The 26,846-nt window shown below is 48.0% G+C and overlaps 2 protein-coding genes and 1 pseudogene across 5 annotated transcripts in view; 2 read left to right on the top strand and 1 right to left on the bottom strand.

Moving 5' to 3' along the window:
• Nucleotides 1-278: 278 nt before the first annotated feature.
• C18H16orf90 (chromosome 18 C16orf90 homolog) lies at nt 279-2,226 on the bottom strand. Its single transcript, XM_030797790.1, has 3 exons — nt 2,215-2,226; nt 1,333-1,801; nt 279-797 (listed from the first exon to the last, which is right to left on the bottom strand). Exons 1-3 carry the CDS (start codon nt 2,224-2,226, stop codon nt 640-642), a joined length of 639 nt encoding a protein of 212 aa, XP_030653650.1. The 3' UTR covers nt 279-639.
• A 684-nt stretch (nt 2,227-2,910) lies between these two features.
• Nucleotides 2,911-3,676, top strand: LOC100598818 (annotated as a pseudogene).
• A 4,026-nt stretch (nt 3,677-7,702) lies between these two features.
• The window catches only part of CLUAP1 (clusterin associated protein 1), a 39,388-nt gene continuing 20,244 nt past the window's right edge, over nt 7,703-26,846 (top strand). For all 4 annotated transcript variants that reach the window (XM_030799191.1, XM_030799190.1, XM_003269215.4 and 1 more), the window contains exons 1-7: nt 7,703-7,862; nt 11,488-11,599; nt 12,792-12,876; nt 14,723-14,902; nt 18,824-18,919; nt 21,946-22,029; nt 26,360-26,493. In XM_030799191.1, coding sequence (XP_030655051.1) covers nt 7,841-7,862; nt 11,488-11,599; nt 12,792-12,876; nt 14,723-14,902; nt 18,824-18,919; nt 21,946-22,029; nt 26,360-26,493 — 713 coding nt within the window. In that variant the 5' untranslated portion in view covers nt 7,703-7,840. The remainder of the gene's footprint in view (nt 7,863-11,487; nt 11,600-12,791; nt 12,877-14,722; nt 14,903-18,823; nt 18,920-21,945; nt 22,030-26,359; nt 26,494-26,846) is intronic.

Raw genomic sequence — 26,846 nt, 5'->3', positions numbered from 1 at the left:
AAAAAAAAAAAAAAAAAAAAAAATTAGCTGGGCATGGTGGCTCAAAAAGTGGGCTGTTGAGCCCCTACCCACCCTGTGGAGCCAAGCTCAGCAGTGTCTCATCCAGGGAGCCCTCACAGACTGCTTCCTTGGTGTTAGTACAGGCCCTTGCCCTAGCTCACGCCTCTCATGCCCTGGTAACTAAGGGTGGGGGCGCGGCAGACCCATCCCTGGAGAGACACAGGACTATTTTTCTCACCAAACTGGCCTGATGGCAGACAGGCAGATGGACAAGAACGTGCAGGCCTTGGCTTTTATTAGATCAGACCTGTTGGCTCCCTGGCCTCTCGGGGAGGTGGTGGCCGGGGGGGGCGGAGCCTGATTCTCCACTCAGCCCGGCCTCCTAGGTACAAGTGACTGACTGGAGTCTGAGCGGGCTGCAAGGGCATGGCCATGCTTCTATTGCTTCTGCCCCTCCCTCGGGACCTCCTCCTCCTCCCTCTCCCCATCACATTCTCCCGGGGCCCAGGCCTGGGCGCTGGGCCGCTGCCTGGGCCGCCCCATGTGGCAGGGCCACTGCTGGGGGCTGAGCCCCTCCTGCTCAGGCTGCCTCCTCGGCCATCCTTCCCCTCCTGTCCCCAGTCCTGGCACTTGGGATCCCTATGGCCTCTCCAGGGTCCCAGAGCGGGTTCTCTTGCACAAGGGACACATGGCCTCTTCCCAGGTCCCCCAGGACCTTTTGGGCCTGAGCCCCAAGCCCTCAAAAGGACCAGGCTGGGGGAGGGCACCCTTGTCTGGGTCCATGCTGGAACTGGAAGCTGAGGAAAGAGGAGAGAAAGGAGTCACTCGAGGGACCCAAGGGGAGGCTGGCGGGGAGGCTGGCAGCCCACCCTGGGGTTCCCAGAATCCGATATTCTTGAAAACATGGGAAAGGGGCAATGCTTCCTCCTTAACAGAATCCCCAGGGGAGGGAGGAGGTCGAGGGAAGAAAATGGTTCAAGCTGGAAGGACCCTCAGCTAACCTGAACCCTCATTTTATAAGTGAGAAAACTGAGGCCCAGCAAGGGACAGAGCTTCCAAGGCCCCTCACCGAGTGTGGAGCTGGGGCAGTCACCCAGCCCTCCCTCCCAGATCCTCCCTTTTCCTCGCACCGCGTTGTCCCTGGTGGATTCTCCAGACCCCACTCAGCTGTGCGTGATGCAGGGATGGGGACAGATTAATCAAAATCTCGGCCTTCTGGGGCATGGTGCCACTGCGGAGGCTTGGGAGTGGAGAAGGGCCCACCTGAGGCCCCAGCCCAACCATGCCCTAGGGTCTTCCCCCCGTGCCCAGTCCTGCCTTGACAGAGCTCACCACTGCTTCCCAGGCTGTCCATGGGCAATCGGGCTTCCAGAAGAGCTGAGCAGAGGCTGTTACCTGGGCCCAGAGTCCCCTGTGGCAAGTCCAGGGCCCAGGCTGTGCCCTCAGGCTGTGTCAGGCAGCCCCTAGCCATAAGCCAGCCCAGCCAGTGGCTCTCACACTGGCCAGCGGGCGGCGGGTGGCTCTCCAGGTAGAGGCCCAGGCCCCGGAGGTGGCGCAGCCGGAAGTTCTTGGGCTTGCTTCCCTGGGCACTGGGGCACTGCAGCTGTGGGGACCCCAGGCCCCCCTCGTAGATGTTGGGGGGTACGTCGGGGTGGCCGGGGCGTCCTTGGGCCTGGCTCACTGCATCTGCAGAGGAGACAGTGGGAGGGTGGTGGCCAGCCACCCACAGCAGCCATGAGGGGAGGGTGCGGTCACATGCCTCTGAGACCAGCTCACATGATGGGCTACACCCCCAGCCAGCCTGGCCTCAGTTTACCTCTGTGTCAGGCTCAGTCCACTGCCTCCCCTGCCCATGCCCAAGACAAGACTCCTCTTCCCACTCCCAACCAACAAGGAGGCCGGGGAAGCCTGGGGCCTTGGTACTGAGAGTGCTTTCAGGACCTCAAGTCCTTTCTACTACCCTGTTCTGCCCGCCACCCTAGGAAGAGTATTCTGGTCCCCACAAAGAAACTGCACAGTGGGTTTGAGAGAAAGTGACCAGCCCAGGGACTCATGGCCTGGCGCAGTGGCCATTCCCTTCTCCCAAGCATACATGTCCCTGAGGCCACCCCTCGGCTTTAGGCCCAGTTGGGGACAGGAGACTATCTCTCTTCCTGCCACTCCTCCCCGCAGCCCGGCACCTTCTCTTATGCGCAGCTCAGAAAATGCACAGACCAAGGCTTCCATGGAGGGCCAGTGTGGTGGGGGGGAGCGACCAGGACTTGGGTGCAGCAGGGTCCTGCTCTCCCCTGCCTAGGGGGTACATTGGCAGGTCTCCCCTGGCAACTGGTTCTTATGACATCACAGGGAAGACTCCCAGCCTTCCCGGACCCCTAGTTTAGGAGAGGACAGTGCCCAAGGCAAGGGCAGGGTGAAAGAAAGGCATGGGAAGGAGCCAGAACCCCGGGGGAAGTCCCTGGTCCCTCTGGCTGGGGTCAGGCCACATAAAACAGACTCAGCTCTGGCAAACTGGAGAGTCCCCCCTCTCAGGTGATCTCTTGGGGCCAGCTTCCTCATCTGGGGTGGGAAATGAGGGTTCAGGAGTACAGACCTAGGAAGACCTAGGTCAGTGCTTTGAAAATGCTGAAAAGGGGATGGGCGCGGTGGCTCATGCCTGTAATCCCAGCACTGTAGGAAGCTGAGGCAGGTGGATCAGCTGAGGTCTGTGGGAGGCTGGGGTGGGCGGATCATGAGGTCAGGAGATCGAGACCATCCTGGCTAACACGGTGAAACCCGTCTCTACTAAAAATAAAAAAAAATTAGCTGGGCGCGGTGGCGGGCGCCTGTAATCCCAGCTACTGAGGAGGCTGAGGCAGGAGAATGGCGTGAACCCGGGAGGCGGAGCTTGCAGTGAGCCCAGATCACGCCACTGCACTCCACCCTGGGCGGCAGAGCGAGACTCCGTCTCAAAAAAAAAAAAAAAAAAAAAGTTAAACATTCATCTTTCCGGACCTGGCCGAGCAGGAGGCGCCATCATGGGAGTTGACGTCCGCCGCAACAAGGACCTAAAGGTTCGGCGCAGGGAGCCCAAGAGCCAGGATATCTACCTGAGGCTGTTTGTTAGTCAAGCTGTGCAGGTTACCGGGCAGACGAACTAACTCCACATTCAACCAGGTTGTGCTGAAGAGGTTGTTTATGCGTCGCACCAACCGGCCACCTCTGTCCCTTTCCCGGATGATCCGGAAGATTAAGCTTCCTGGCTGGGAAAACAAAACGGCCGTGGTTATGGGGACGCTTAAAGGATGACGCGCGGGTTCAGGAGGTGCCCAAACTTAAGGTTTGTGCGCTGCCCGTGACCAGCCGGCCCGCAGCGGCATCCTCAGGGTGGGGGGCAAGATCCTGACTTTCGATCAGCTGGCCCTGGACTCCCCCGAGGGCGGCGGGCCCGTCCTGCTCTCTGGTCTTCGCAAGGGCCGACAGGTGTACCGGCATTTCGGCAAGGCCCTGGGAAGCCCACACAGCCACACCAAACCCTATTTGCGCTCCAGGGACCAGAAGTTCGAGCGCTCCAGAGGCCGACGGGCCAGCCGAGGCTACAAAAACGAACCCTCTTATTAAAAAGATTTTGGATGCTGACAGGAAACCAAAAAGTTAAAACATAAAATTTTCTTTAGTCACAGACGACTTGATTTTTTTTTTTTTTTTTTTTAAGATGGAGTCTCGCTTTGGCGCCCAGGTTGGAGTGCAGTGGCGCGATCTCGGTTCACTGCAACCTCCGCCTCCCGAGTTCAAGAGCTTCTCCTGCCTCGGCCTCCCCAGTAGGTGGGATCACAGGCACCCACCACCACGCCCAACTAATCTTTGTATTTTTAGTAGAGACGGGCTTTCGCCATGTTGGCCAGGCTGGTCTCAAACTCCTGACCTCAGGTGATCCGCCCACCTCGGCCTCCCAAAGTGCTGGGATTACAGGCATGACCCGCCGCGCCCAGCAACCTGATCTTGTATATAGGAAATATTAAATAATTCACACTTGGAAAAAAAAAAATCCTAAACCTAGTAGAGCTTTTTCAGAGCTAATGAAGTTCAGAAAAATCTCGTCATAAAATCACCACACAAAAATTAATTGTATTTCTAGATACTAGCAAAGAATAAAAATAATAAAATAGGAATACATTTAACCAAGGAGGTATAAGACAACTCTGAATACTATAAGACATTGCTGAGAGAATCTAAAGACAAATAAATTGGAAAACATCCCATGTTCATGGACTGAAGACTTAATATTGTTAAGATAGCAATACTCCCCAAAGTGCTCAGTACAATTCTTATCAAAATCAAAATGGTCTTCATGTAGTGTATTAGGTTTCTCCAGAGAAATATAATCAGCAGAATGTATATAGATATTTACAGAGAAAATATTTATTAGAGGATAAATCTCTTTATATAATTTTTTTTGAGACAGGGACTTGCTCCATTGCCCAGGCTGAAGTACAGTGACATAATCACGGCTCACTGCAGCCTCAACTTACAAGGCTCAGGCAATCCACCCACCTTAGCCTCCCAAATAGCTGGGACTACAGGTGTGCGCCACCAGGCCTGGCTATTTTTTAAATTTATTTCTATTTTTTAATTTTTTATTTTTTATTTTTGGTGATGGAGATCTCACCATGTTGCCCAGAGCTGGTTTTGTACTCCTGGGCTCAAGTGATCCTCCTGCCTCCACCTCTCAAAGTGCTGGGGTGATAAGCGTGAGCCGCCCTGCCCAGCCAAGAGAAGATTTATTAGGGATATTGGCTTATGTGATTATCGGAGCTGAGAAGTCCCACAATATGCTGCCTGCAAGCTGGAGAACCAGGAAAATCGGTGCTGTAATTAAGTCTGAGTTCAAAAGCATGACAATCTGGGTAGGGGTGGGGGTGAGGGCTGGTGTAAGTCCTGGTGTCCAAAAGTCCAAGAACCAGGCGCTCCTATGTCCAAGGGCACGAGAAGAAGGATGTCCCAGCCCATGAAGAGAGCGTGAATTCACCCCTCCTCTGCATTTTTGTCATAATTGGGCGCCCAGCGATTGGATAATGCCCACCACATTGGTGAGGGCAATCTTCTTTACTCAGTCTGCCAATTCAAATGCTAATCTCTTCTGGAAACGCTTACACAGGCACACTCAAAAATAATGTTTTACCAGCCATCAGGCATCCCAGTCAAGTTGACACAAAAAATTAATCATCACAAGCAGAAATGGAAAAGCTAATCCTAAAATTCATGTGAAATTACAAGGGAACCCAAATAACCACAACAATCTTGAAAAAGCAATCCTCAGAAATCAGAAATACGGCTGGGCGCGGTGGCTCACGCCTGTAATCCCAGCACTTTGGGACACTCAGGCGGTCAGATCACCTGAGGTCAAGCGTTTGTGACCAGCCTGGCCAACATAGGTGGGCGGATCATGAGGTCAGGAGGTCGAGACCATCCTGGCTAACACGGTGAAAGCCTGTCTCTACTAAAAATACAAAAAAATTAGCCGGGCGTGGTGGTGGGCGCCTGTAGTCCCAGCTACTCGGGAGGCCGAGGCAGAAGAATGGCGTGAACCCGGGAGGCGGAGCTTGCAGTGAGCCGAGATCACGCCACTGCACTCCAGCCTGGGCGACAGAGCGAGACTCCATCTCAAAAAAAAAAAAAAAAAGTGAAAAGACAACCTATGAAATGAAATGGAAGAAAATATTGGCAAATCTTATATCTGATAGGGGTCTCATATGCAGAATATATAAAGAACTCTTACAATTCAAAAACAAAAGGATGTTCAACCCAGTTTTGAAATGGGCAAAGAAAATGAATAGACATTTTTCCAAAGGAAATATACAAATGGTCACCAAACATGTAAAAAGATGTTCAACATCTTTAATCATCAGGGAAATGCAGGCTGCGTGCGGTAACTCACGCCAACATGGCGAAACTCCGTCTCTACTAAAAATACAAAAATTAGCTGGGCGTGGTGGGGCGCGTCTGTAATCCCAGCTACTCGAGAGGCTGCGGCAGGAAAAATTGCTTGAACCCTGGAGGCGGAGCTTTCAGTGAGCTGAGATTGTGCCACTGCACTCCAGCCTGGGCAACAAGAGCAAGAGTCCATCTCAAAAAAAGAAAAAAAAAAGTTCAAGTTGATCAATATCCTTTCAAGCCTTGGCGTTGTCAAGAGTTTTTTGTTGTTTTAGCCATTTTATCTAGATTTAATTTTTAGGTTTTTAACGTGTTACCTGATATGGCATGTTTTAGCCAATTTAATAACTTCATAGTGATATCTCATTGTGGTTTAATATGCAGTTCTCTAATAATAGCCTTGATCATCTCTTCATTTGCATGTTAGCCATCCATATATCTTCTTTTGTGAAGTATCTCTTAAAATGTTTTCTCCATTCTCTAATTAGACTGTTTCTCATTATTGAGTGTTGAGAGTTCTTTATACATTCTGGAAACACGTCTTTTTATCAGATACGTGTTTTGTGCATATTTTCTTCTAGACTGTGGCTTACCTTTTGTTTTTCTTAATAACACGTGAAGCAACATTTATGGGAGTCCATTGTTTTGGAGCGAGCTCCTGCACAAGGTACCAACGGACCAGACCAAACCAGAATGGAATCGCTAGTGCAAGGTGCCACGTAATCAATGCGAACTTAGAGACAGGCCAGTCTGCCAAAACACAGAAGATTCACTGCAACCAACAAAAGGGGCCCTGTCCACCTAGGCTGGCATAAGGAAGCCCCCTCTGCTTTAACCCAAAGAAATGCATCTGAAATAACTTGATGCCAACTAATCGCTTTGTGCACTACGCTGTTTCCTTGTTCCTGCTCAAGCTACCTTACAAAACCCGGCGGCTGTGCCACGCCTGGCGAGGCATCTCCCCAGTTCACACGTGGAGGCCGCGCCTTCCTGCCGCCTCCTCGCGCCCCCATGCAGAGGCTAGGGCTGCCTGGATCCGCGTAGCGCGCGCGGCTTGGGGCCGCTTTCCGACCTGTTGCGCAGCCCGAGCCGTCTGCGCGTGCGCGAGACTCAGGCCTGGCCTGCCTCTGGGCGCCCACAGTGATCCCGTCCTCCGCTCCGCAACCGGATTCCGACGGGGAAGGCTCGGTGCCTCGGACCGGGGAACGCCGGCTTCCTGAGTACAGTGCTTTTTTTTTTTTTTTTTTTTTTTTTTTTTGAGACAGAGTCTCGCTCTGTCGCCAGGCCGGAGGGCAGTCGCGCGATCTCGGCTCACTGCAACCTCCTTCTCCCGGGTTCAAGTAATTATTCTGCCTCAGTCTCCCGAGTAGCTGGGATTACAGGCGTGCGCCACCACGCTTGGCTAATTTTTGCGTTTTTTGGTAGAGACAGGGTTTCGCCATGTTGGCCAGACTGGTCTCAAACTCCTGACCTCAAGTGATCCGCCGGCCTCGGTATCCCAAAGTGCTGGGATTATAGGCGTGAGCCACCGCGCCCAGCCAAGTATCTTGCATTCTTTATAGAAATGAGGGGGGAATAAGCAATATGGAAAGCGCCTGGCGCAATATCAAGCACGTAGTAGGCACTCAGAGCCTGTCACCCAGCGCGAAACGTCCGCAAAGCGTGTAAACAGAGGCCCAGAGGCCGGGGAGCTTGCAGCCCTCATAGACGCCGGGATCGCCCCGCCCTCTGGCGTCTCAGGAGCGCTCTCTGCCGGCTCGCTCTCCCTGTGCGTACGCACGAACCGCGGCGCCTTCGCTTCCCTTTTGTTTGTCCCTGACCGTGCGCCGTCCAAGGGTCCATTGGTTGCCATAGAGACGGGCGAGCGCGGGGCCTGTGATCGCTGAGCGGCGAGCAGCTGCGACCCTGGGCTTCTGGGGACTTGAGCGTCATGTCTTTCCGCGACCTCCGCAGTAAGGCAGCCCCGCGCCCCTGTGACCTGCGGGCCTTCCAGAGATTCAGGGCTCTCGCCCGCCGGGTCCCATGTGTAGGCGACCCCTGAGGTTTGCGCTGCCGGAGGCTCCTTTCGGGCCTCTGCTCCTCAGGGACCGCCCCTAACTCCCGGCTGCAACCCAGCCGAGCGCCCCAGGCCCTTCTTAGGCCATTCCAGCGAGGATGGAAAGTTCTCTATCTGCCACTGGCCGCGTGTGGCTTAGAACGCTTGAAATGTGGCTAGTGCAGATGAATAACTGAATTTTTAAGTGTAATTCATTTTTATTTGTGTAGCTGCAAGCCGCTGTTCGCTACCGTATTGGAAAATCCATGGAGAGTTTAGAGACTATTTTTTGAGTTGGGTTAGCTTAGCGCTTAGAAAACCGAACAGCAGGCCGGGCGCGGTGGCTCACGCCTGTAATCCCAGCACTTTGGCAGGCCGAGGCGGGCGAATCACCTGAGGTCGGGAGTTCGAGACCAGCCTGACCAACATGGAGAAACCCCGTCTCTACTAAAATTACAAAATTAGCCGGGAGTGGTGGCGGGCGCCTGTAATCCCAGCTACTCGGGAGTCTGAAGCAGGAGAATCGCTTGAGCCCGGGAGGCGGAGGTTGCGGTGAGCCGAGATCACACCATTGCACTCCAGCCTGGGCAACAAGAGCGAAACAACATCTCAAAAAACAAACAACAAACAAAAAAAAACAACCAATAACGAAACCGAGGAGAGGGGGCTGGGTGATGATCATTTCGGCTAACATTTTTTGAGTTTTGACGCTCTACCAGGGCCCGCTCTTTGTTATGTGCATCATTTCATTTTAATCATCTGAACAACTCTGTGCCGCCTGTATTTGGTAGTGAGGAAATGGGCACAGAGAGGTCCGGTAACTTGGGCAGGTGACACAGGCGGTAGGAGGTGGCACTGGGGCTTGAATTCAAGTTGCCTGAACTCCAGACATCCTAAACTCCATCTGCATCCTTTCTGCAGGGCTGGTAAAGAGAAGGGAGCTCGAATTCCTTTGCTAAGTGGATTGGGGAAGCCGAAGAATAAGGCTAAGAGTGTTGCTTACGGCTGGGCGCAGTGGCTCACGCCTGTAATCTCAGCACTTTGGAAGACCGAGCCAGGCGGATCACTTAAGTTCAGGAGTTCGAGACTAACCTAGCAAACATGGCAAAACCCTGCTTCTGCTAAAAATTCAAAAAATTATTCGGGCATGGTGGCGCGGCCTGTAGTCCCAGCTACTGGGGAAGCTGAGGCAGGAGAATTGCTTGATTCCGGGAAGCAGAGGTTGCAGTGAGCCAAGATCGCACCGCTGCACTCCATCCTGGGCAACAGAGTGAGATTGTCTTTAAAAAAAAAAAAAAAAAAAAAAAAGGAATGGTAGATGATTGCCAATTTGGTGTGATCCGAGGGGTCTCTTAAAGAGCCAATTTTCTCGTCAAATTGCTGGTGCCTGAAATTTTAGCATTAGAGATTACTCCTTTTGGTCATGAATTGCTCTTTTCTACAATGTAAAAATGTCTAGGAAGATGCGTTACTTTTTATCCATGCAGCCACTGAGCACCGGAGTGTGAATCCTGTCCTTTGGGGTTTGAAGGTTTTTGGTGGCCACACATCGTGCAGGATGAGTGTCTCCTCCCACATAGTTTTTAGAGAGGCCAGCACTCTGCCGGGGGACGCAGAATGGGGTTTTGTTGGGAAGCGCATACACGGAGATTTCAGAATATTTTGACCTTAAATTAATGCTGTGCAGTTGTGCAATGTATGGTAAGGATCTTTCTTAAATTAATCTCTATTTTGACAATACCACCGCAGCATTAACATAACTTGTACCTAGTGGTCAGAAGTATTTAGGCGGTGCCTTACTGTGTGAAGGAAAGGTTGCTGCTTTTTCTTTTCTTTTCTTTTTTTTGAGACAGAGTCTCGCTCTGTCGCCCAGGCTGGAGTGCAGTGGTGTGATCTTGGCTCACTGCAACCTCTGCCTCCCAGATTCAAGCAATTATCCTGTGACTGGAATTATAGGCGCCTGCCACCACGCTCACCTAACTTTTGTATTTTTATTTTTATTTTATTTTTTTCTTTTTTTGAGATAGAGTCTCTCTCTGTCACCCAGGCTGGAGTGCAGTGACGCAATCTTGGCTCACTGCAGGCTCCACCTCCCGGGTTCACGCCATTCTCCTGCCTCAGCCTCTCTAGTAGCTGGGACTACAGGTGCCCGCCACCACGCCTGGCTAATTTTTTTGTATTTTTAGTACAGACGGGGTTTCACCGTGTTAGCCAGCATGGTCTCGATCTCCTGACCTCGTGATCCACCCGCCTCGGCCTCCCAAAGTGCTGGGATAACAGGCATAAGCCACAGTGCTCAGCAACTTTTGTGTTTTTAGTAGAGGTGGGGTTTCACCATTTTGGCCAGGCTGGTCTCGAACTCCTGACCTCAGGTTATCTACCCTTCTCGGCTCCCAAAGTGCTGAGATTAGAGGCGTGAACCACCCGCACCTGGCCTTCTTTGTTTTTGTTTTTGAGAAAGGGTCTCACTCTGTCACCCAGGCTGGAGTGCAGTCACATGATCTGAGCTTACTACAACCTCCTGGGCTCAGGTGATCCTCCCACCTCAGCCTGCTGAATAGCTGGGACCACGGGCATGCACCACCACACCCAGCTAATTTTTCTTAAATCTCCGTATTCACATTTCCCAGAAAACAGTTACAGAGTCCCTTTGTGACTTTGCTGTTTCCTCTGCTCACATTTTCTCTTTCATTGTCTTGCGAAGTCTGACCTGACTTCCAGTACCCAGGTAGGTTACTTGTGAACATTGATGGACCATTATGAACATGGATGTTCAAGAAGAGTGCAGACAGACCTTAAACAACCAGGAAGCACACTGAATGTAGAACTTGGTACATATGGGAACTCAACAAATATTTGTGGTATTCATTTCCAAGTCCTGCTCTCTTGAAAGCACTAAGGCTTTTCCTGAGGTGACCCCAACCTATGGATCAACAAGTATTAGTATTATTGTTTCTTAATCTGTTTTATAGTAAATCTAAATATGGTCGTATAGTTCAACCAATCTATTTAAGATTTCTCTAAATCCAAGGCGACTGATATTTTCGTCCTATATGCTCAGTAAAATTTTTAAAAAAAGACAACTCAGAAACATGAATGTCATCCTACCGATTCCCCTCAGAAATAACCACTGTTAACATTTTAAAATAATTTTTAATCAGCTGAATTTGAGTCAAACCACTGTTGACATTAAAAATACTTTTTCTTCATGACATTTTATAAGGACGGGTGTTTCTTACTTTTAGCAGTAAAAAGAAATGAGATATTAAAGAGAGAAATGAAATTCACAGCTAATCCCTCAATTCCATTTTCATGTATAGCCATCTACTTCTCCCATTGAACTTAAATATATGCTTTTTAGGTAGCATTTTTGGTGTTTTAAATTTTATCTCCTTTTTGCTTTCCCTTGTAGAAAGTTGACAAATAGTCCCTAAAGCTGTCCATAGGTTGGAAATAAGAAAGAAAAGTAAAGACAGTATCTAAGTTAATAAGTAGTTGCTGTGTGATGGAAAACTGAATGAATTGTATTTTTCCTTGGACAGATTTCACAGAGATGATGAGAGCCCTGGGATACCCTCGACATATTTCTATGGAGAATTTCCGAACACCCAATTTTGGACTTGTATCTGAAGTGCTTCTCTGGCTTGTGAAAAGGTTAGAACTGCACTTTATTGACATCTAAGAGTGAATACTGGATTTTATTTATTAGTCATCTAGAAAACAGGATGCAGTTTTGATGCTGCAAAAGGAAGAGTTGTTTGAGTTTGACAGACCCAGTTGTATTCTGTTAAAAAGTAGTTGTGGCTGGGCACAGTGGCTCATTCCTATAATCCCAGCACTTCATAATCTCAGTAATTCGAGACCAGCCTCGTCAACATAGCAAGACCCTGTCTCCATACACAAAAGAACAACTAGCTGAGCATGGGTGGTACACACTCATAGTTCCAGCTACTCAGGAGGCTGAGGCAGGAGGATCACTTGATCCCAGGAGTTTGAGGCTGCAGTGCCACTGATCATGCTACTTGCACACCAGCCCGGGCAGATTGAAACTGTCTCAAAAAAAAAAAAAAAAAAAAAATCAGTGGAGTTTAAAGAATGCTGTGGGAGAGGGAAATATACCAGGAAGTGGTGAAAGGAGACAACTATTCCTCAGTAGGGTGCTGGGCCAGGCTGCTCTTCAGCCCCTTACGGCAGAGTGACAGGGGCCTTTTTGCACATTCTAACCAGTATACTGGATTAGAAATAATGGAGATTTCTTTTTCTGTGAAAAAATTGAATATGATATATGATTCGGGGTTGGCAGCTTTTTCTGTTAAGGGCCAGATAATATTTTGCCTTTTGCTAAACATAAAATTCAGAGACTGCATAAGATCTCTATTGCATCTCTTCTTTTTCTTAAAATGTAAAAACAGTTCTTAGCTTGCAGGCTGTACAGGTTGGAGGCTGCAGTCTGCTGACCCCTGGTATCAATACCTTGAAGAAAATAACTTCACCAACTCTGCTGCTGCTTAGAGCTGACTGATCGGCCCTAGCACTGATCTCTGAGTCAAGGGCTGTCAGCCAGGGTAGCAGTTCTGATCAGTTTCATGACATGTTGAGGTCTGAGAGAGATTTAATTTTATAAGCTGAGACCCACATTTAGTTTTTGAAATCTGTTGTTCTTAGGTGGGGATTTGCTCCCTTGGTATTTGGTTTTGCTTTTGAAGTTTGCCTTGATCTTACTCTCACACTTGGGGACTTGGAGAGCGTTGTGTTCCAGATCCGCTGTCCTCTCAGTTGCCCACATTCTCTTTAGTGGACTTTCTCCTTGGTTAACCTGTGCTCTCTCCTCTTACCTCTCTGATAGATACGAGCCCCAGACTGACATCCCGCCTGACGTGGACACTGAACAGGACCGAGTTTTCTTCATTAAGGCAATTGCCCAGTTCATGGTTAGTGGACACTTATTTTGTGGAGTTGTAAAATTAAGTAAACTAGAAAGGATGACTCCTTGTTAGGGCTACTTTCAAACTGAGTAATTGAGTTTTTCTTTCTTTCTTTCTTTTTGAGATGGAGTCTCATTCTCTCGCCCAGGCAGGAGTGCAGTGGCGCAATCTTGGGTCACTGCAACCTCCGCCTCCTCGGGGGTTCTCCTGTCTCAGCCTCCCGAGTAGCTGGGATTACAGGCACACGCCACCACAGCTGGCTAATTTTTGTATTTTTAGTAGAGACTGGGTTTCACCATGTTGGCCAGGCTGGTCTGAAACTCCCGACCTCAAGTAATCCACCCTCCTCAGCCTCCCAAGTGCTGGAATTACAGATGTGAGCCATCACGCGCCTGGCCTGAGTTTGCTTTCTAAAACCATTCCATTGCTGGGTTTCTGTGGCACCATTTCACCAGCGAAGTTCCTTTTGTTTGTCTTTTAATTCATTATTTGTTAAGAATTTTGTTTATGCCAGGCATGGTGGCTCATGCCTGTAATCTCAGCACTTTGGAAGGCCGAGGCGGGCAGATCACAAGGTCAGGAGATTGAGACCATCCTGGCTAGCAGGGTGAAACCCCGTCTCCACTAAAAATACAAAAAATTAGTTGGGCGTGGTGGTGGGCACCTGTAGTCCCAGCTACTCGGGAGGCTGAGGCAAGAGAATGGTGTGAACCCAGGAGGCGGAGCTTGCAGTGAGCCAAGATTGCACCACTGCACTCCAGCCTGGGCAACAGAGCAAGACTCTGTATAAAAAAAAAAGAATTTTGTTTATTTATTTTTGAGTAGGTAACATATTTCATGGCTCACAAATTGAAAGTCGGCCAGGCATGGTTGTTCATGCCTGTAATCCTAGCACTTTGGTAGGCCAAGGTGGGAGGATAGCTTGAGTCCAGGAGTTTGAGAACAGCCTGGGTGATGTAGTGAGATCTTGTCTCTACAAAACATAAATTAAAAAAAATTAGATGGGCCTGGTGACATGTGCCTGTAGTCTCAGTTGCTTGGGAGGCTGAGGTGGGAGGATTGCTTAAGCCCGGGAGGTTGAGGCTGCAGTGAGCCGTGATCATGTCATTGCACTCCAGCCCAGGTGTCAGAGTGAGACTCTATCTCAAAAAAAAAAAAAAAAATTAAAAACATTATGAAACAAAATGGAGTAAAATGACTTTTTACCCTATCTGCCCTGGGCCAAGTTCCATTCCAAATAACCACTATTTTAAATCTCTTCTAGAGTGTGTGTGTTTGTGCAAATAAAAATATATTTTTTTCCTTTGTTTTATGCAAATGGTACTGTATACTACTTGATGTACTTACTGTACACTACAAGATGTTCAGCATCTTGCTTTACTTAATGATATATTTTAGAGAACTTTCCAAATACATACAGAATTTCCTCGTTCTGTTTACACCTGAGTGGTATTGCTTGCATGGATATGCCATAATTTATGTAATTTATATAGGTAGGCTTTCAGGTTGTCTCAAGCTTTGCTCTTTTAAACAATGCTGTAACAAATAACCTGTACATCTCATTTTGTTTGTGTTTGAGTGTGTCCCTAGAATAAGTTCTTAGATTTGGGATTGCTGGGTCAAAAGATATGTGCATTTGTAATTTTGATGTCTTTTACCAAATTGCTCTCCATCAAGATTGTCCCAGTTTATAAGCCACTTACAATGTTTGAGTCCCTTGAATGCTTTACTCTTGTTAGGTTATATCCCAGTTGTCAGCAGAGGCATTTTCAACTTACCTACATGGGATTTGCTTTAGTCATTACATGGAAAGGGCCTTCAACTTTTTTTTTTCTTGTTGGTCTAAAAATAGGCCACCAAGGCACATATAAAACTCAACACTAAGAAGCTTTATCAAGCAGATGGGTATGCGGTAAAAGAGCTGCTGAAGATCACATCTGTCCTTTATAATGCTATGAAGACCAAGGGGATGGAGGGCTCTGAAATAGTAGAGGAAGATGTCAACAAATTCAAGTTTGATCTTGGCTCAAAGGTAAGGACAACAAAAGCCTTGTAGTGAGCGGTGGAGCGCCGATGTCTTGAGCTCTGAAATGGAAGGAGTCTGCTACAGCTCCACTGCTTTTCTTCCTCCTCGGCTGAGGGCAGTTTGTCAGTTTTGTGCTCATCAGCGTTTGGATAAAGGCAAAGTCACAATCCAGTAATTCAACTGTTTATTAAAAGGTTATTATTTGTCAGGTAGCATTCAAGCGCTGAGGATACAGTTGTGAACAAAAAGGACAAAAATCGTGTGTTTATTCTCTTTAGTTGGGGGAGTCAGACTGAACAATCACGTAAGAGGTGTGGAAGGTCAGATGCAGTGCAGGCTGTGGAGAATAATAAAGCTGGGATGGGGATGGACGCTGCCCGGGGTGATCTTAAATAGGGTGAACAGGAAGGCCTCATGGATTGGATGGTGTTTCCCGCGGAGATCTGAGGTAGGGAAAGAGTGTGTTGTGCAGGTGGCGGGTGGCGGCACGGTGTCTCAGCATGATAATTTGTTTTGGGCTGGGTGCAGTGACTCACTCCTGTAAGCCAAACACTGGGAGGCCGAGGTGGGAGGATCCTTTGATGCCAAGAGTTCAAGACCAACCTGGGCAACATAGTGAGACGCCATTTTTACCAAAAAAAGAAAAAATTAGCAAGGCGTGGTGGTGCATACCTGTAGTCCCAGCTGCTCAGGAGGTGGAGGTGGGAGGATCTCTTGAGCCCAGGCAGTCGAGCCATGTTCATGCCACTGCACTCCCGCCTAGGCAACAGAACGAGACCTTGTCTGGGGAAAAAAAAAAAAAAGACTGTGTTTTGTGTGTTTGAGGAAAAGCAAGGAAGCCATGTGATGAAGGTTGGGAGTGACAGACCCTCTGGTGCCTGCGAAGCCCCTGGAAAGCCTTTGTCTTTGCCTCTGAGGTGGGAATCGTTGGGATCCGAGCAGAGCCTTCTATGCTTATTTCCCGTCCAAAGGGTTGCTCTGGCTGCTGAGCCACCATCAGACTGAAGCAGGCGGCAGGGCTGGAAGCAGTGAGCCTGTTTGGAGAGCGAGGGGTGACCGTGGCTTTGAGTAGAGTGCTGGTGGGAGAGGCGCTGTCAGGTGTCAGGGAGCGACCACAGCAGCAAGCCAGAAATAAAGGTTAAGCCATTACTCTGAGGCCCAAGGCCTCAGAGCAGGAGACCTAGGAATGAAGGCCCTGGGGCTGGGAATGCACCGAAGAGTGTGGCCACGCAGGTACCTGAAACCACAGTGTACTGGCTGAGCTCCAAGTCTGGTGCAGGGAAGAAAGCTTCCCCTGTGAGGCCTGCTAGGTGAGGCCTTGTCATGGTCTATAGTCGGGCTTGAAAAGCCAAACACAGGTGTTTTGTTTTGTTTTGTTTTGTTTTGTGACAGAGTTTCAGTCTGTGGCCCAGGCTGGAGTGCAATGGCACAATCTTGGCTCACTGCGCCTCCACATCCCAGGTTCAAGAGATTCTTCTGCCTCAGCCTCCTAAGTAGCTGGGATTACAGGCATGCACCACCACGCCCAGCTAATTTTTTTTTTTGAGATGGAGTTTCACTCTTGTTGCCCAGGCTGGAGTGCAATGGCACGATGTCAGCTCACTGCAACCTCTGCCTCCCAGGTTCAAGTGATTCTTCTGCCTCAGCCTCCTGAGTAGCTGAGATTACAGGCATGCACCACCACGCCCAGCTAATTTTGTACTTGTAGTAGAGTCGGGTTTTCTCCATGTTGGTCAGGCTGGTCTTGAACTCCCGACCTCAGGTGATCCGCCCGCCTCAGCCTCCCAAAGTGCTAGGATTACAGGCGTGAGCCACCGCGCCCGGCCTTGTATTTTTTTTTTTTTTTTTTTTTTTTTTTTTTTTTTTCAGCAGACATAGGGTTTCACCATGTTGGCCAGCTAGTCTCAAACTCCTGACCTCAGGTGATCTGCCTGCCTTGGCCTCTCATAGTGCTGGGCCTATAGGCGTGAGCCACTGCGCCTGGCCTCACACATGGGTTTTTAACCAGGAGCAACACTCATCAGCAAGAGAAGTGTCTAGAGATTCGGGCATATTTTGATGGTAGATCTCACGGGATGAGGCATGGGTTGAGAGTAAGTCAAGTGCTACAGGCTGGGTCTTGGGGCAGCTGTGCGGCAGAGCTTGCAGAGCTCGTGGGTGTGTTCCGCCTCTGTGCTGTACTCTACGGGAACCACTGGCCACATGTGGCGAGCACAACTGAGGCACTGAGTTGAGTTCTGCGTTTCCTTTAATTTTTAAGTAATTTAAGTGAAAATGGCCACATGTGACTAGTGGTTACTATATTAGACATCACTGCTCTGAAGTTTTTTGTGTGAGCCCCTGGAAGGATGAAGTTGTGATGTACTAAAGCAGAGAAGATTCTGGACATGCTCCATTTGCCACGCCCATTGGCTGTCCAGGTGGAAATGGTGCACAGGTAGCTGGTATGTGAGACTAGAGCCCAGGGAGAGGCCAGGCTGGAGCTGGGAGCTGGGGAGGAATCAGCACACAGATGGTATTAAAGCCGTGAGCATAGGAGCAGAGCCAGCAGACAAGACGGGGGTCCAGGAACGAAACTCTGACTCACTCCACTTTTGAGAAGCAGAGAAGGTGACAGACTCCTGCAAAGAAGTTTGGGGATGTGCTGCTCAGAAGGGAAGAAAAGCAGCTAGAACCAGAGCAGGCTGGATCCTGGAGGGCTAAGGAAGAGGGAAGCAAGCTATCAAAGCCATCAGCTGCAAATGAAGAGGGAGAGTTGTTGCTAGTGGGTTGAAAATGAGAGCCAGAGGGTGAGGATTAGTTGTCCAGGAGAGAGGGAGAGTGAGCAGGGCAGGGAGATGTTTATGTTTGGGCTCCTTAGAAGAGTTAGCATATTCTAGGAAGAGGGGGTGACACACACATCCTAAGAAAGAAGCCTGTGCAAAGGGCTCGGTGCTAAATCCTCATCGTGGTTGTCATCACCTTCCTGGCAACAGCTGCCCATCTGTGGAGCCCAGAACCATTGTAAGTCCTTAGTGGGTGCCACCCCTTTTGAGCCTCTCCAAGCCTGTGGAGGAAAGTCTGAGGCAGAGAAGGAGGGCAGGGGAGGACGAAACACAGGCCGTCAGGCTGGTGCGAGAGGATGTGTGTCCCTCAGGCTTTCCCTTCGTGTGGTCACTCTGCTGCCATCGGGCACCCTGCTGTGACAAAGTCCAAGTAGGAAGCACGTCAGCTTTCTCCCAGCTATGCCCTTCTGGTTGTGGCTTCAGTTTGACGTGACATTAGGTTTTTTGGAGAGACCCAGGTGTCCTGGAATTGGTCTCTTTAGTACTTAGATGATCATTTCCTGAGCATGTGTCCTGCAGCCTGTGAGCATGTGACTGGGGAAGCACATGTTTGTGGTCACGTGTCACAACCAAAGGTAGGAGCTGACATGAACAGGCTGGTGGTTGAATGTATGTTAAAAATCTGTGGCTGGCTGGGCGCGGTGGCTCACCCCGTGATCCCAGCACTTTGGGGGGCCAAGGTGGGTGGATCGCCTGAGGTCAGGAGTTCAAGACCAGTCTGACCAACATGGAGAAATCCTGTCTCTACTAAAAATACAAAATTAGCCGGGCGTGGTGGCACATGCCTGTAATCCCAGCTACTTGGGAGGCTGAGGCAGGAAAATTACTTGAACCCGGGAGGTAGAGATTGCGGTGAGCCGAGATTGCGCCACTGCACTCCAGCCTGGGCAACAAGAACGAAACTCCGTCTCAAAAAAAAAAAAAAAATCTAAGGCTGGCTGAACATGGTGGTTCTGCCTATAATCCCAACACTCTGGGAGGCTGAGGTAGGAGGGTCACTTGAGGCCAGGAGTTAGAGCAGCCTGGGTAACATAGCCAAGACCCTGTCTCTATTAAAAAAAATCTGTTGCTGAGGTTTCTGTTTTTGTTATTTTCCTTCCAGTTTGCAGATTTGAAGGCAGCCAGGCAGCTTGCGTCTGAAATCACCTCCAAAGGAGCATCACTGTATGACTTGCTCAGCATGGAAGTAGAGTTGAGGGTAAGCATTCCAGTACTTCCTTAACCATGCAGATTTTCTCTTTAAGGTTTTCTTTTTCAATTCTGTTTCTCCATTTTCGGTTCTGATTTAATGAAATACACCTGGTTGAATGAGCTAATGTGTGGAAAGGTGATACAGGATGTTAGCTGCCCTTCCTGCTTCTGGTGGGCACTGGTCTACCTTTATTTATTTATTTATTTGTTTATTTTTATTTATTTATTTTTGCAGTGGAGTCTCGCTCTGTCGCCCAGGCTGGAGTGCAGTGGTGCAATCTCGGCTCACTGCAAGCTCCGCCTCCCGGGTTCACGCCATTCTCCTGCCTCAGCCTCCCAAGTAGCTGGGACTACAGGTGCCCGCCACCACACCTGGCTAATTTTTTGTATTTTTCGTAGAGACGGGGTTTCACCGTGTTAGCCCGGATGGTCTCAATCTCCTGACCTTGTGATCTGCCTGCCTTGGCCTCCCAAAGTGCTGGGATTACAGGTGTGAGCCACCGCGCCCGGCACTGGTCTACCTTTAACTTCTTGTTTAGGAGTGGCAGCTCCATGGCATGTGACTGAGCTTTCCTTGTTGTGCCCACTGGCAGACTTTATTGATCATGTTTTTTTCTGGTGAACTCTGCTTCAGCATTCTTCTCAAAAATGATCTTCTGAGCTTGTAGCTCCCAGACCTTGCTGCCCAGTGCAAATACCTAGGGACCTCTAAAGACTTCTGAAGCCTGGCTTTCACTCTGGAGTCCTTGTTATGGAATGTGACCTGGGCACTGGGAGTTTTCAGATTGTCCCGGGTGATTCTAACAGCAGAGTTTGGGACCAGCAATCTTGGCATCACTTCCAGTCAGCTGAAGTCAATGTTGCAGTGGAGACTGATTTGATTTGCATCCTTATTCCAGCCAATGCCAGCCAAGAAGTAGGTGCCATCACCTACATTTAAGCAGCTGTTTAAGAGTGGAGTGGTGTTTATTTTTTATTTTTTTAGAGACAGTCTCACTCTGTTGCCCAGGCTGGAGTGCAGTAGCTCAATCTCGGCTCACTAAAACCTCCGCCTCCCAGGTTCAGGTGATTCTCCTTCCTCAGCCTCCTGAGTAGCTGGGATTACAGATGTGTGTCACCACACCCGGCTAATTTTTGTATTTTAGTAGAGATGGGGTTTCAACATGTTGGCCAGGTTGGTCTCAAACTCCTGATCTCAAGTGATTCGCCTTCGTTGGCCTCCCAAAGTGCTGGAATTACAGGCATGAGCCGCTGTGTCTGGCCTAGAGTGGAGTAGTGTTTAATCCTTACCTGTAAAGATTTATGGCATTTGAAGCATATGTGCTCAATCTAATGCTTTAAAATTGAATGAATTTCTTTCATTAACTTCCTAGCAGGAGTACCAGCCATGGATTCTCTCTCTCACTGCCTTGCCTATGTTCTGGCATACCCTGGGAGCAAACTGGAAGTGGAAGTCTGGGGAAGAGGGACTTAGGTGCCAGGTTGCTATGCCTGCTCATCATATATTGACCCGGCAGTTGCCACCCGATGAAGCGTGGTTGGCAGAATGCAACTGCCACTGCTATCTGCTAGCTAATTCAGATGATGAGTAAGGTACCTCCAGGCTTTCCCCTGTTCTGTTTGTAGTGCAGTGGTATACATACGTCTGTACATGTCCCTAAGAGACCCAGAGACAGAAGCTGGCCACTTGCTAATTGCCACTAGAACTGTGGCATCATCGTGAGACTTCATTTCCATCCCACAGGGACTCTTTCAACACCATCCTGTAAAGAATGATGAAGTAACCAGTGGCTGAACTGTTCCCAAGGAAATCATGAGACCCTGAATGTAGTACTTTTCAAATTCTGTGTGTAGTCATGATCCGAGGAAGAGCCCCTATCCAGTGTTTGTTTTTCTTTCATTCAGCAAACATTTACTGAGGTGCAGCCCCAGCCACAGGCAAGGCACTGAGCTCTGCCTCCTTGACTAAGTCCTCACCCTGCCCTCAGCCGTTCCCACCAGCGTGCACAGGTGCACCGTGGATGAAAGGAAGCACAAGACAAGTTTTGACACAGTGCTTCAGGAACCTTGTCTTACTCTGTTCAGGCTGCCATCCCAAAACACAATAAGCTTGAGTGACTTGTAAATAACAGATTTGTTTCTCACAGTTCTGGAGATTGGGAAGTTCTAGATGAAAGCACTAGCAGCTTCAGTGTCTGGCGAGGGCTTATTCCCCACAGATGGTGCCTTGTTGCAGAGTCCTCACATGGCAGCAGGGGTGAGGGATCTCCCCAGGGTTTCTCTTATGAGCTTATCACCTACTAAAGGCCTCACCTCCTGATATCATCACATTGTGGGTTAGAGTTTCAACATATGAATTTTGGGGTCACACAGACATTGTCTATAGCAAACCTCATAACTATATCCACATTAAAATCCCATGTCTCAGAAGTTTCCAGCACTGATATGATAGTCACAGATGTCTCCCTTGATAGGTTAATGGTTCATGCTAGGGGCAGGGCCATGGTAACTGTTCTTATCGGTTGTGTTTGTTAGTGATAGGCAACTGAGAGGGACTTCATGCTAAGAAAGATGCTTAGTTTGGGGGTCACCTGGACAGAATGCAGGTAAAGAAGCAAATTGGGGCTGGGCACAGTGACTCATGCCTGTGATCGTAGCACTTTGGGAGGCCAAGGAACGTGGATCACTTGAGCCTAGGAGTTTGAGCAACATATCTCTATTTAAAAAAAAAAAAAAAAAAAGCAAATTTGGGAGAAAAGATAATGGATGCTAAGTTCAGTTTTGCTCACAGAGTTGGGGTCACATGGGCCTTTGGCTGAAAGGGAGGACCTTGAGCTCTGGAGAGAGGCTGGGTAGGCACTCAGATAATGGAAGACATTATAGGAGGTGATGGTGGAAGTGTTTTTGCATGAGAGATCCACATTGTAATGAAACTTTGGAGAATCAGTCTGTAAGGCACATCTAGATCTAGGAGTACTGGTTTTGAGAACTCCTTTTCTGAAAATATATGTAAATGGTTTTACTCTTTCCTAGGAAATGAGAACAGAAGCCATTGCCAGACCTCTGGAAATAAATGAGACTGAAAAAGTGATGAGAATTGCAATAAAAGAGATTTTGGTAAGATGACTTTGCTTTTATATAATGTTTTTTATGCCTGGGATTCAAAAGTACTGATTTCTTGCCCATACAAGACAGAACAAGCTAGCTTAGTAACAACGGATGTGTTAGTGGGGAAATGAAAAAGTCAGAGGACATTCGAGCGTACCTAGGTCACTTACTATCATTTTTTTCCCCTCGTTATAAATAAAAACAGCTTCTCATGTTATTAAAAATTGATCAGTTTCAGTAATTTGATAATTTTCAATTATTCAATAATTTTAATAAATAATGCTGTATTTTATTTTGTTTAATCAGTTCCTCACTGCTTAGTATTTAAGTGATTTCAGGGTTTTCTAAATTCCAGACAGCACTGTAATAAGTAGAAGGATCACCATTGTTTACTGCTCACTCACATCAGTTATCCTCTCATCTAAAGCAGTCAGTTGTAAGGCAGATCATGAGGGTGACTCTAGACTCAGATTGCTTGGGTTTGAATTCCACTGTGTGATATTAGGCAAGTTACTTAACCTCTCTGTGCCTCATTTGCCTCATCTGTAAAATGGCAAGAACTGCATTCCCAACTGTTTGGGGTCCTTATAAACATTAATCACGAGAGGGTATATCAAGCCTTGTCTCTGATGCACAATAGATACTCAGTCATCATTGGTGGTTTATTTTATTCAGTAGACACAGATGGGGGCCCCTGTGTACATTTAGAGTAGGCATAAAACAAGAATTTGCTATGAGTTGTACAAAATTCTAAAAATCATAGGTTTTTAAAAATACGTAATTCTTTTGTCATTAAACAGTACTACCCCCTGGGCAGCTCAGCCTAGGGAGTCAGAGCCTCACAGGGGGAGAAGGGCACCACAGCCCTGGTGGGAGATTGGTGACAGATAGGCAGATGGGTCAGATAAGTAAAAGTATGGTAAGGATAATGGAGCCACGTTCCTCACTGTTGGAGAAGAAAGTCACAAAAATGTCACAAAAATGGAAAGAGAGAAAATTAGAGTGAACTTGAAATTGGAGGTGTTGGTTAAACGCATAGTTTTCAATATATAGATAGATATAGGAATAAATTTTGGTATACATGTATGCACATTTAAGGAATTACGTATATATGTATATAAATATGTTTTATTTATATACATACACATAGACACACCCACACTCATACATTTCTTAGCTCTGAGCACACCTAGCACCTGGCTTAATGCCATTCTCCACTAAAAGGAACCGGGACTCTTAGGGTAAAATGGCTAATTCCAGAGTTGGGCAGGAGAAGTATGAGAAAGTAAGGAAGAGCTCAAAGGAGGAAAGGGAGCTATTGGCAGCATGCAGAAGCCAACTTGAGTGGGCTTCTCCTGGCCAAAGTAAGGACAACTTAAGCATCAAAATAAATAAGTTAGAATAATTAATTTTATGGTATAATAGAATGAAATAGGAAACCATGAGTTTTCACTGGCATAAAAAATTAAATGAATATTGGAGGCTGAGGAGGAGCAGGTCATTCACACAGATTCAAAGTAGCTTTCCACAAAGTACTTTTTTTTCTTTTTTTTTTTTTGAGACGGAGTCTTGCTCTGTTGCCCAGGCTGGAGTACAGTGGCACAACCTCGGCTCACTGCAACCTCTGCCTCCCAGGTTCAAGTGATTCTCATGCCTTAGCCTCCTGAGTAGCTGGGATTACTGGCGCACACCACTACACCCAGCTAATTATTGTATTTTTGTTTTATTTTATTTATTTATTTGTTTATTTTTGAGACGAAGTCTTGCTCTGTCACCCAGGCTGGAGTGCAGTAGCGCCATCTCAGCTCACTGCAATCTCTGCCTCCTGGGTTCGAGCAATTCTCGTGCCTCAACCTCCCAAATAGCTGGAATTACAGGCATGCACCACCGCACCCAGCTAATTTTTGTTTTTTTTTTTTTTGTTTTTTTTTTAGTAGAGATGGGGTTTTCCCATGTTTGGCCAGGCTTGTCTCAAACTCCTGACTTCAGGTGATCTGCCCGCCTTGACCTCTCAAAGTGCTGGAATTACAGGCATGAGCCACCGTGCCTGGCTCACAGAGTACTTATTAATTACAGAGGGGAAAAGAGTCGCTTCTCAGGGAGAAGCCTGCCAGTCACCCCCTTAATCAAGTGAGCAAAGTGAACATCATCGTTACAGAACAAATCAGAATCATGCACGCCTGGTAGGATGCAGTCACTTCTGAGTATTCCTGCCAACGATGCATATCTGACTCTAATGAGACAAAGCCGGACTGAGGGGCATTCTACAGATTAACCAGCCTGTACGCTCCCAAAGTGAAAAGGTTCTGAAAGTCAAGGAAAGCTGAGGGGGCATTTCAGACTGAGGGAGGCTGTGGAGATGTGATGACTGGACACATAGGCGGCTCCTATCTGCTGTTGGGGACTTCACTGGGACAAGTGGGGACAGTGGAGTGGGGCTGGAGTTAGATGATGGTAGTGTGTCGGTGCTGGCTTCCTGTTTTGATGATTGTATTGTGGGGGTGTAGGAGAAAGTCCTTATTTGTAGGAAATACACGCTAAAGTATTCAGGGTATTGGAACATCTGGTCAGCAACTTACTGTCACCTAGGTTGGGAAAAATGCTTTGTGTTGTACAACAGGTTTTCCGTAAATTTTTTATTGTTTCTAAATTTAAAAATTAAAAAAAATAATTATACCTCTTATCCTTGCCAGTGTTCTAACTGAATCAGGTGAACACGGCATGAATGTGCCCTTAGCGCTAATATGTTGAAAGTAGAACACCCAAGAGAGGAGGGTTCACTTCTTGGTAGATATCTCTTAAGACTCCTTTCATTGTTAGAAAATATCTGCGATGTTGGATCATTCTAAAAATAACCAAAACAGTATGGGTACTTAAAAGGGGTTAGGGAGTATAGGCCATTTATTTCAGAAACCAGGGAAAATTGCTTGTGTTTACACAGCTGTTTTGCATTGTGGATCTTTCTTGTTTGAGGAACAGATAGTTTAAGGTGGGATAAATTTACTAGGTTTTAATCTGACTTTGGTTCAAGGAAATAGTTGCCATTAACTGAAGTTGTTTAGAAAGGAGACCCACCTTTCTTCCTGTGAGGGTGAACTCACATTTCTCCTGGGGGCTTTAAGGCACTTACAGCAAATTGATAAGGGTCTGATTATTTTAATGAAAGTATCTTAGAAATGGCTAGTGTACTTAGACCAAAAAAATCAGACCATAAATGCATTGTCAGTAACAGTGGCCGGTTCCAAAATACACCATGCCTGAGGGTTGTGGAGAATGTCTGGACTTCTTAGGCCATTTCCCTGTGGAGCCCATAGCTTTTCAGAGACTTGCAGGAAAACAGAGTCACCCCTTTATGGGATGCTACACATAGGCAGAGTGCTGGAGGGGAAGCCCCACCTTGGCCACCAGGAACTTAATGCAGGGCTGGAAAGCCAGAACCCTGGGGGGCAGTTCCACGCTCAGCTGGGTGGCAGTCCGGATTCCTCCTGAAGAGAGTGGAGCCTGAACCACAGGCGTGTGATCCAGCCAGCCACCGGACAAGACGCATGTGAAGACAGTGCTACCTGTGACTCTACCTGCTTCAAATGAACCTTCTCTTAGGGTAGGGAGACTTGTGTCATTGTCAGTGGGCCCGTGTCCCCTTTCCCTTCTTTACTTAGCCTCTGTTGCCCAAGGGCCTCTGTCCGACTGTTGCCCTGGGCCCCTTCCGGAGCTGGTGCACGCCAGTGTGGCCAGTGCCACTGTGGGAACTGCTTTTGTACTGTCTTCAGAGTGGTTTCTCCTCATTTTTAGTCTGTAGTCAAGCTTCTGTTGCCAGGGAGAGGGAAGAGGGACCTTCTGTCAATCCCAGCAGGCAGTGAGTTAGGGCTGGGAGCAGCTGTTTCTTTCTCTCCCCTCCTAGTAGAGCAGTACTTGGTGTGTGTGGGTATTCTGTAAGTCGGGTGTTTGTAACTAGGGGCATGGCCTGAATGATGAAAAGGCAGACTGACCAGCCAGAGTGATGTGTACCTTGTTCTAACCGAGTGAGCCAGACAAAAGACTGCAGGCCTCTCCACCTTGACCAGGACTTCTTTCCATCTTCACTTCTTTCCCTGGGCAGAAATGCCTGCTGTTCATGGGAGAAAAAAAAAAGAGAGAACTTTTTCTGGACCTATGTGACATTCTCCCTGGAACTAGTGGGTTAAGTGAGTCATTGCTTGGGAAAGTGTCTACTTTATTTGTTTGCTTTTGTGTTTGTTGAGCATAATGTTGCTATGCCTAAAGAGTTGCAAAATTCTTCTAAGAGTTAGGATGGCTGTTTTTATTGCCACCTTGTCTCATTATTTCCCATTAAATATAGACACAGGTTCAGAAGACTAAAGACCTGCTCAATAATGTGGCCTCTGATGAAGCTAATTTAGAAGCCAAAATTGAAAAGAGAAAATTAGAACTGGAAAGAAATCAGAAGCGACTAGAGACTCTGCAGAGTGTCAGGTACATATGAACTCTTGGAGAATGAGTAGAAAGATGTCCTGGAAGGTTCAAACAAACTAGGCGTGGTGGCTCATGTCTGAAATCTCAGCAACTCGTGAGGCTGGGGCGGGGGGTTCTCTTGAGCCCAGGAGTTGGAGACCAGCCTGGGCAGCATAATGAAACCCCATCTCTAAAAATTTTTTAATATTACCTCAGTATGGTGGTACACACCTGTAGTCCTAGCTACTTGGGAGGCTGAGGTGGGAGGATTGCTCGAGCCCAGGAGGCTGAGGCTGCAGTGAGCTATGCTTGCATCACTGCACTCCAGCCTGAGCAACAGAACGAGGCCAAGCAACAGAATGAGGCCCTGACTC

This window comes from Nomascus leucogenys, chromosome 18 (genome assembly GCF_006542625.1).
Source record: "Nomascus leucogenys isolate Asia chromosome 18, Asia_NLE_v1, whole genome shotgun sequence".
Taxonomy (NCBI): Eukaryota; Metazoa; Chordata; class Mammalia; order Primates; family Hylobatidae; genus Nomascus; species Nomascus leucogenys.
The sequence above is the reverse complement of the archived record's forward strand: the minus strand, read 5'-3'. Positions and strand labels throughout refer to the sequence as shown.

Bases quoted from the DNA above. Each gene is read 5' to 3' on its own strand.
- C18H16orf90 (XM_030797790.1), bottom strand. The intron at 798-1,332 runs GTGAGCTCTGTC...CTCTTTCCTCAG, and splicing joins GGACAGCCTGGGAAGCAGTG to CTTCCAGTTCCAGCATGGAC.